At 47.4% G+C, this 9216-nt stretch overlaps 1 protein-coding gene across 1 annotated transcript; it reads right to left on the bottom strand.

Moving 5' to 3' along the window:
- Positions 1 to 412: 412 nt before the first annotated feature.
- LOC140422129 (uncharacterized) lies at positions 413 to 5207 on the bottom strand. Its single transcript, XM_072507127.1, has one exon. It carries the CDS (start codon positions 4698 to 4700, stop codon positions 3681 to 3683), a length of 1020 nt encoding a protein of 339 aa, XP_072363228.1. The 5' UTR covers positions 4701 to 5207; the 3' UTR covers positions 413 to 3680.
- Positions 5208 to 9216: the final 4009 nt, after the last annotated feature.

Below are 9216 nucleotides of genomic sequence, written 5' to 3'. Positions count from 1 at the left end.
CTCACCTCCCCAAACTGCGGCAAACTCGACATCGGCTTTCTCAGCGCTCGCCCCCATCTCAAAATCCGGATTTCTGAGACGAACCTCGTGATTAATCCCGTCTGTGAGATTGTGGCCCTTACCCTCCCACAGTCCCCGAGACGTCGCCCTCACTCTCACAGTTGTCTGGCCCCTGGGTACAGATCCGCCTTTTACTCAGTGCTGACACAAGTCTGACAGTGGCCGGTCAGAGTACCGTCAAAGAGTAGATAATACTCACCAAACCGTAACTCTGCCTTCACAGCTTGCCTGGGCAGATCACATCATCAAAGCCATTTTGTTGTGAGAGATTCACACCGATTTGACTGTAGTTGTTGAAATTGAGTTCTTTCTGCTCTCAGCCTGGTCTCAGTCAAACGCTGAGTCGGATTCGTAGGTATCAATGTATTTTATTTTAACCAGCTTGCAAGCTACTCTCACCCTGACAAAGACCGGAGTCCACAGCCTCCGACTTCTCCAGAGTGAGCGAACAAAGAGAGACAAAGCATGCGTTTTCATATATATTCATGTAGCATCAAGTTTCACATACACACGTCCAAATAAGGTAATGGTAACAAATGCATGATTCTCATAGGTCTTTCTCACATATTCCTTGACCTGGCCATATAAGCTGATCTTCACAATTACCGATCCTGATAGGCCCACTCTACATTCCTCAGCCCTGGGTTCCCGGATTTCTGAGACGAACCTCATGATTAATCCCGTCTGCGAGATTGTGGCCCTTACCCTCCCACAGTCCCCGAGACATAGCCCTCACTCTCAGTTGTCTGGCCCCTGGGTACAGATCCGCCTTTTACTCAGTGCTGACACGAGTCTGACAGTGGCCGGTCAGAGTACCGTCAAAGAGTAGATAATACTCACCAAACCGTAACACAGCATCCTCTGCACAAAGAACCGGTCCTAATGGCTGCCCATCCCCCCCTCCTGGCTATGCTTTGCCCAGCCCCTTTGTTCACTCTCTGCATCCTGGATTAATGTCTAAAATGCACTATCCTAATCTTCTGCTCTCCTATATTAGGGTCTACCTCTACATATCCTAGCTGGGCATTCCAGTCTAGTAACCTTCTCTTTAGTTCAATTCCTCACAGTGTTCCTCACTCCCCAACTGACCAGGCAACACTTAGGGGGGATTTACTGACCACCCGCCCAATGTTTTACAGAGTTGGAGGAGGCCCGCCAACGGGATTACCAATCCCGCCGCTCTCAACCGGATTTCCCGGTGACAGCACTCCTCGTCACTGTGAAACCCATGCACCGGCGTGGGACCGGAATTTCCTGCCAGAGTGAACAGCCAGTAAATCCTGCCCATAGCTTCAGTTCAAGGACTTTATTACAGCTATAGCAAGAGAGCTAAGCACCCACTAGGTGGCTTACCAGCTCTCCAATCATAGAAAAAATAGAGTCATTATGGCTTTGCTCATCTTTCACGTAATTAACATACACCAATCAAAATACACTTATTTAAAAATTATCTATGTCCATTCACAACTAATAATTAGGATTATATAATGTATGAAATATTAGTACAATTACCAAATATAATTGGGGAACGTATATTTAATTATAATATCAGCAAGCACGTATTTGTCTTAATTTATCTGTTGACTGCTGAACATAAGTGAGATAAAGATCTGCCTGAGCTGTGGTGCCCCATACTCCCGTCCCATTATCCAGTGTTTCCATCAGGCACATGAGCTGAAATTGTGTGTGAGCTGTGTCTACAGCCTCGCTATAATTAATATATCAAGGATCCTTGGATTTATAGACTGTCTGAGCTGAAGCAACTGGTTTCTCATCATTAGTTTTCTATCTTTAAGAATTTACCAGCTGGCAAGCAGCAGTCTGTGCTGTTGCGGGAGTTTTAAACACGTTTCATCATGGAGGAAAGACTTTGTTTTTAAATATTTGTTAATCCCAGACACGAGTGCTTGCGTACGGGAAATCTGAAGTAAACACCTTTATCCATGAGTATCCAGGTTATAACAACCATCGAGCCTGGGCACTGGAAATTAGAGGTGATGAATTTGTTTTTATTCATACAAGTTAATATTCTAAAATAAAGATTGGAGAAAAAATCTGACACGTAAAAGGGATTCCAAGAAAACAATAAAAACAAACTCACACAGTTTAGGTGGTTTCTATGGATATAAGAGGAAAAGAAACAGACATTGACAGAAATCTGACAGCCAACAGCACTGTTGTTTGAATTTGGTCAATTCTGAGGTGTGATATTACATTTAGAAAGTTACTTTTAAAAGTTATGGTGTCAGCCTATTGAAGGGACACTAGTCTCCTCACTTTGCAACTGGTGGTACTGGAGTCCAAGTCATGAGGCGTGTGATTCATTGCACAAATTTCCTTAGTTTCCTGAGGAAGTATAGGCGCTGTTGTGCTTTCTTGGTGGTAGTGTCGACGTGGGTGGACCAGGACAGATCTTTGGGATGTGCACCCCTAGGAATTTGAAACTGCTAACCACGGCCCCGTTGATGCTGACAGGGGTGTGTACAGTACTTTGCTTCCTGAAGTCAATGACCAGCTCTTTAGTTTTGCTGGCATTGAGGGAGAGATTGTTGTCGCTGCACCACTCCACTAGGTTCGCTATCTTGCTCCTGTATTCTGACTCGTCGTTATTCGAGATCACTATGGTCATATCGTCAGCAAACTTGTAGATGGAGTTGGAACCAAGTTTTGCCACGCAGTCCTGTGTGTTCAGGGAGTAGAGTAGGGGGCTAAGTACGCAGCCTTGCGGGGCCCCGGTATTGAGGACTATTATGGAGGAGGTGTTGTTGTTCATTCTTACTGATTGTGGTTTGTTGGTCAGAAAATCGAGGATCCAGTTGCAGAGTGGGGAGCCAAGTCCTAGGTTTAGAGCTATGATATGAGCTTGGATGGGATTATGGTGTTGAAGGCGGAGCTGTAGTCAATAAATAGGAGTCTGATGTAGGCGTCCTTGTTGTCGAGATGCTCTAGGGATGAGTGTAGGGCCAGGGAAATGGTGTCTGCTGTGGACCGGTTACGACGGTATGCTAATTGCAGTGGATCAAGGCATTCTGGGAGTATGGAGGTGATGCGCTTCATGATCAACCTCTCGAAACACTTCATTACGACTGAAGTAAGGGCCACCTGACGGTAGTCATTGAGGCACGTTGCATGGTTCTTCTTTGGCACCGGTATGATGATGGTCATCTTGAAGCAGGTGGGGACCTCGGAGTGGAGTAGGGACAGGTTAAAGATATCCGCGAACACCTCTGCCAGCTGGTCCGCGCAGGCTCTGAGTGCACGACCAGGGATCCCGTCCGGGCCCATCGCCTTCCGAGGGTTCACTTTCAGGAAGGCCAATATGACTTCGGAAGCTGTGATGGTGGGTAATGGGTGAGTTATGGGCTGCTGGGGCACTCGACAGCAGATTGTTGGTTACCTGCTCGAACCGAGCATAGAATGCATTGAGTTCATCAGGGAGAGGCCGTATTGCAGTCCCAGGCTCAAAGAGCATCAGCCTACCAGAAGCAAAAGTGTGAAACTGGCCAGTCCAGCAGAAAGAAACCCTCCAACCCTCCCACTTCACAAAGTGTCAGAATGAACATGGTTCAGTCCTGGATGTGATTAACAGCAGCAATAACAGCAGAGTCCAACACCGATCATCAATTGTGAACTCGCTGATGTCTCAGCAGATGTGTTGACCGAGAGAATTTCTTCTCACACAAAGAGCAGCTGAACGGCCTCTCCCCAGTGTGAATTCGCTGGTGTTTCTGCAGGCTGGATAACTGAGAGAATCGCTTCTCACAGTCTGAGCAGGTGAATGGTCTCTCCCCAGTGTGAACTCGCTGGTGTGTCTGCAGATTGGGTAGCTGAGTAAATCTCTTTCCACAGTCAGAACAGATGAACGGCCTCTCCCCAGTGTGAACTTGTCGGTGTGTCTGCAGGTGGGATGACCGAGTGAATCCTTTCCCACACACAGGGCAGATGAACGGCTTCTCTCCAGTGTGAACCCGCTGGTGTCTCTGCAGGTGGGATGGCCGTTTAAACCTCTTTGTGCAGTGAGAGCAGTTGAACGGTTTCTCCTCAGTGTGAATGCACTGGTGGGACATCAGTTCCTGAGACCTTTTGAAACGGCTCCCACAATCAGAGCATTTAAAGGGTCTCTCATTGGTGTGAATGGCATTGTGGCTCAGCAGGTTGGGTAACTGAGTGAATCCTTTCCCACAAACAGAGCAGGTGAAAGACCTCTCCCCAGTGTGAACTCGCTGGTGTCTCTGCAGGTGGGATAACCGAGTGAATCCCTTCTCACACTGAGTGCAGGTGAACGGTCTCTCCCCAGTGTGAACTCGCTGGTGTCTCTGCAGGTGGGATGAGTGACTGAATTTCTTCCCACACTGACAGCAGGTGAACGGTCTCTCCCCAGTGTGAACTCGCTGGTGTCTCTGCAGGCTGGATATTTCACAGAATCCCTTCCCACACACAGAGCAGGTGAACGGCCTCTCTCCTGTGTGACCGCGTTGATGAATTTCCAGCACAGATAGGTACCTGAATCCCTTATCACAGTCCCCGCATTTCCACTGATTCTTCATGATGCTGCTGTCCTTGTGTTTCTCCAGGTTTAACACAGAACAAGTGCGTAATGATTTTTGAGGCTGTGTCACAAGATAAAGTTCTTTCCACATACAATAGACTGGAACTCTCTCACCTGAGGAAATGCTTCTCGGTGCTATTCCAATCACACTGCTGTTTACAGCCTTTTGAAGCCAACAGAACAAGAGAGATATTTCTCCTTCTAGATTCAAAGGCCAAAGACATTCACGTCCCGACGAATTCAGTGACTGTCAGATTGTGACGTTTTGTTTGAGATTTCTGTCTGTAAATCTTCACCTTATATCCTGGTGTTGTAAGACTTCTTATTATATCCTGGAAAAGGAGTTTACAAAAGTCATCTTTGCCAATACAGAATAGAAATTCAGGATGGACAATTCTAGTTTCTCTGGAACATTGTTTCCTCTCTCATTCCCCAAAAGTGTTTAAAGCATGCTCATTGAAATTCAGGAGGTGGATGGGCGGCTTTGGAACACTTTGTGGATCCGCAAAACCCTATGAATAATTGTTAGCTCCCTGGTTCGACCCTGCGGGATTTCTCCCTCCCGGGACCAGGCCCAGGTTAACGGCCGCCATCTTGATTGGGCGGGCAGAGGATGGGGGAGGGGCGGATACAATGAGGATAAGCCGCGCCCTTCTTCACTCTGATTGGCTGGAGAACCTCCCGTCTGTCTCAGTCCTCCAGACCCGCCCCTCCGTCCTATTGATTTGCAATGGGGACACAATCAACCGGAATAGGGCCCGCCCCCCATTCACTCTGATTGGCTGGAGGACCACCCGTCTGTCTCAACCCTCCAGGCCCGTCCCTCCGTCCTATTGGTTTGTATTAGGGAAGGGGAACAATCAACCGGGATAGGACCCGCCTCCTATTCACTCTGATTGCTGGAGGACCTGGGTTCTCTGGCTCTGCCCCTCCACCCTAATGATCCGGAGTGGGAAAGGGAAACATCCAATCAGGAAAGACAGCGTTCCTTTTTCACTCTGATTGGCTGGAGGACCATTAGACTGCGTCAGTCCTCCAGGTCCCGCCTCCTGTCCCCATTATTCCGGATGGGGGAAGGGGGGACGATAACTCAGAGGTTCCACTTTGGACTGAAATCAATGCGGATTCTGATCTCTGTGAAGGACTGAAACCCTGGGAGGTGGGCGGGGAGATATACAGAAACACCGGCTGGAGGCCATAGCCTCCAACGCCCCACACACACTTAGACTAATTGATTTTGTCAGTCTGCAGACAGGAACTGGAGTACTGAACCCAGACAGAGGAGAGAGATAAAATTGGGAGTGGAAGAAAGGAATGGTGAAGATGGTGAGATGGGTTTGGATTTCAGCCCAGGTAACAAAGGATCATAAGAATTAGGAGCAGAAGTAGGCAATTCAACCCTTTGAGCCTTCTCCGCCATTCAATCAGATCATGGCTGATCTCTTGGTCTCAAATTCATCTCCCTACCTGTTCCCCATATCCCTTTAACCAGTTTTTATCGTAATCATATCTATCTCCCTATTGAAACCAAGTACTGATTCGGATTCTACCACACTATGGGGCAGCGGGTTCCACAAATTCATCACCCTCTGTGACAAGTAGTTCCTCCTCATCTCAATTTTAAATCTACCACCTTTCAACCTATATCTGTGACCTCTTGTTCAAGATTGCCCCACAAAGGGGAACAGTTAGTCTACATTTACTTTATCAATCCCTTTTAGTATTTTATGCACCTCGATCAGATCCCCTCTCCATCTACTAAACTCCAGCGAGTACAAACCCAAACTGTTTCATCTCCTCATACCCATTCATCCCTGGAGTCAATCTGGTGAACCTCCTCTGAACTGCTTCTAATGCCACCACATCCTACCTCAAATAAGGAGATTAAAACTGGGCACAATACTCTAGATGTGATCTTACCAACATCACAACACTTCTCTACTTTTTTACTCCAGTCCTTTTGCAATAAACGTTAACATTCCATTTGTCTTCCTTATTACATTCTGTACCTGCATACAGACTTTCTGCGATTCATGAACAAAGACACCCAGATCCCTCTGCCCAGATGCATTTTGAATCTGCTTTCCATTTAGATAATAATTTGCCTGACTATTATTTTGGCCAAAATGGATAACCTGACAGTGCTGAGGACCTGGGTCTGATCCCGGACCCGGGTCACTGCCGTGTGGAGTTTGCCCATTCTCCCCGTGTCTGCTTGGGTCTCACCCCCACAACCCAAAGATATGCAGAGTAGGTGGATTTGCCATGCTAAATTCCCCCTTAATTGGAAACAAATAATTGGCTACTCTTAAATTTTTTTTAAAAATGAATAACCTCACACTTATCCACATTAAACTCAATCTGCCAAATGTTGGCCTAATATCCTAGTCTATCTACATCTGTCTGTAAAATATGTATCTCCTCTTCACTGCCTGCTTTCCCACCTATTTTAGTATCATTTGCAAATTCTGTTATGTTATACTCTGTCCCTGCTTGCAGATCACTTATATAGGTTATAAACAGTTGAGGTCCAAGATCTGAACCCTATGGCACCCCATTAGTTACAGTTCACCAGCCAGAGAAGGACCCACTTAACCCCACCCTCTGAGGAGGGAGAGTGTGTGGAACAGAGATTTACAGCTTTGAGGTGGAAAGAATGGCCCATAGAAACTGGAATTATTTGTTCTAAGTTTCGATCTGGGACTGACAGTGATAATTCTCGTAAACTAATTTTTCAGGATATTACAAGGGGAGGATTTACAAATGAGAATCTCAAATCAAACTTCACATCAAGATTTAACAGATTCATGATGTGGAGATGCCGGCGTTGGACTGGGGTGAGCACAGTAAAAAGTCTTACAACACCAGGTTAAAATCCAACAGGTTTGTTTCAAATCACTACACAACCCTGCCATGACAATCTCTGCAAGACGTGCCAGATCATCGATATGGGTGCCACCATTACACGCAAGAACACAACTCACCCAGGTACGCGGTACATACTCGTGCGACTCGGCCAACATCGTCTCCCTCGTACGCTGCAGGAAAGGATGTCCCGAAGCGTGGTACATTGGCGAGACCAGGCAGACGCTGCGACAACAGATGAACGGACATCGCGCCACAATCGCCAGGCAGGAATGTTCCCTTCCAGTCGGGAAACACTTCAGCAGTCAAGGGCATTCAGCCTCTGATCTCCAGGTAAGCGTTCTCCAAGGCGATCTTCAGGACGCGCGACAATGCAAAATCGCCGAGCAGAAACTTATAGCCAAGTTCTGTACACATGAGTACGGCCTCAACTGGGACCTTGGATTCATGTCGCATTACATTCATCCCCCACTATCTGGCCTGGGCTTGCAAAATCCTACCAACTGTCCTGGCTTGAGTCAATTCACACCTCTTTAACTTGGCGTTACCCCTCTCTCTGGATCTGTAAAGACTTTACCTGCAAATGTTCGCATTCAAAGTATCGCCTTGCATCTTTGTCTGTATATATGTTTCTGGAATATACCTCTTCATTCACCTGAGAAAGGAGCAGTGCCCCGAAAGCTAATGATCTGAAACAAACTTGTTGGACTTTAACCTGGTGTTGTAAGACTTCTTACTGTATCCACCAGGAAAGCAGTGCACCAACTCCACCAGACACGGGGGACCTTCTACTAACATGGGAAAAGGCTGGCCATGTACTGGCTCACCAGCTAAGAAAGTAGGCAGCCACGAGAGAGATAGCTCAGGTGAGGAACAGCAGAGGCAATCTGGTAATTAGCAAAAAGAGGTCAACCGAGTGTTCGAGAGCTTTTACTGAGGACTGTACACCTCCGAACCCCCGACGGGGACATGGGGATGAAACGGTTTCTTGATGGACTCAACATGCCAGTCATGGGGAACGATAGTTGGGAGAGAGTTGGAAGCACCAACAGGACTAGGATAGATCATAGAGAACTTCAGCTCCATGCAGGCTGGGAAGGCACCGGGACCCAATGGGTTCCTAGCAGACTTCTTTAGGAAATTGGCACCAGCCCTGGCCCCACACCTACAGGACATATTCGCAGGCTTGCTAGTGAGGGGCTCCTTGCCTCCTACACTAACACAGCCCTTGATATTGCTGATACCCAAAAAAGACAAAGACCTAACAGAATGTGGATCATACAGACCCATTTTGCTGCTTAATGTAGACGCGAAAATACTCGCGAAGGTCCTGGCCAAGTGATTGGAGAACTGCGTACCAGAGGTGGTCGCAGAGGATCAGGCGACTGATGAATGTAATAATGACCCCTCACAGGGAGAGAACACCAGAGGTGATCATCTCCCTGGAGACAGAAAAGGTCTTCGACAGAGTCAAATGGAAGTACCTCATAGAGGTACTGGAGCAGCTTGGACTGGGGGTAGGGTTCACCTCATGGGCGAAGCTCTTGTACAACGCCCCCAAGGTGAGCATTTGGACCAACACCACTAGCAACATATTTCCAGCTACACAGGGTGTGTGTGTGTACCATACACGGCTGCCACTGAGAGTTGGTGTTGGAGGGAGTGTTTAAGGTGTTGGATGGAATGCCTATTTCTCCTGCCAATCAAGTGGTCTACTTTGGCCCAGTGGCATCGAGGCTGTT

The sequence above is a fragment of the Scyliorhinus torazame genome, chromosome 5 (assembly GCF_047496885.1).
Source record: "Scyliorhinus torazame isolate Kashiwa2021f chromosome 5, sScyTor2.1, whole genome shotgun sequence".
NCBI lineage: Eukaryota > Metazoa > Chordata > Chondrichthyes > Carcharhiniformes > Scyliorhinidae > Scyliorhinus > Scyliorhinus torazame.
Note: the sequence above shows the minus strand (reverse complement) of the source record. Positions and strands in the feature narration are given on the sequence as shown.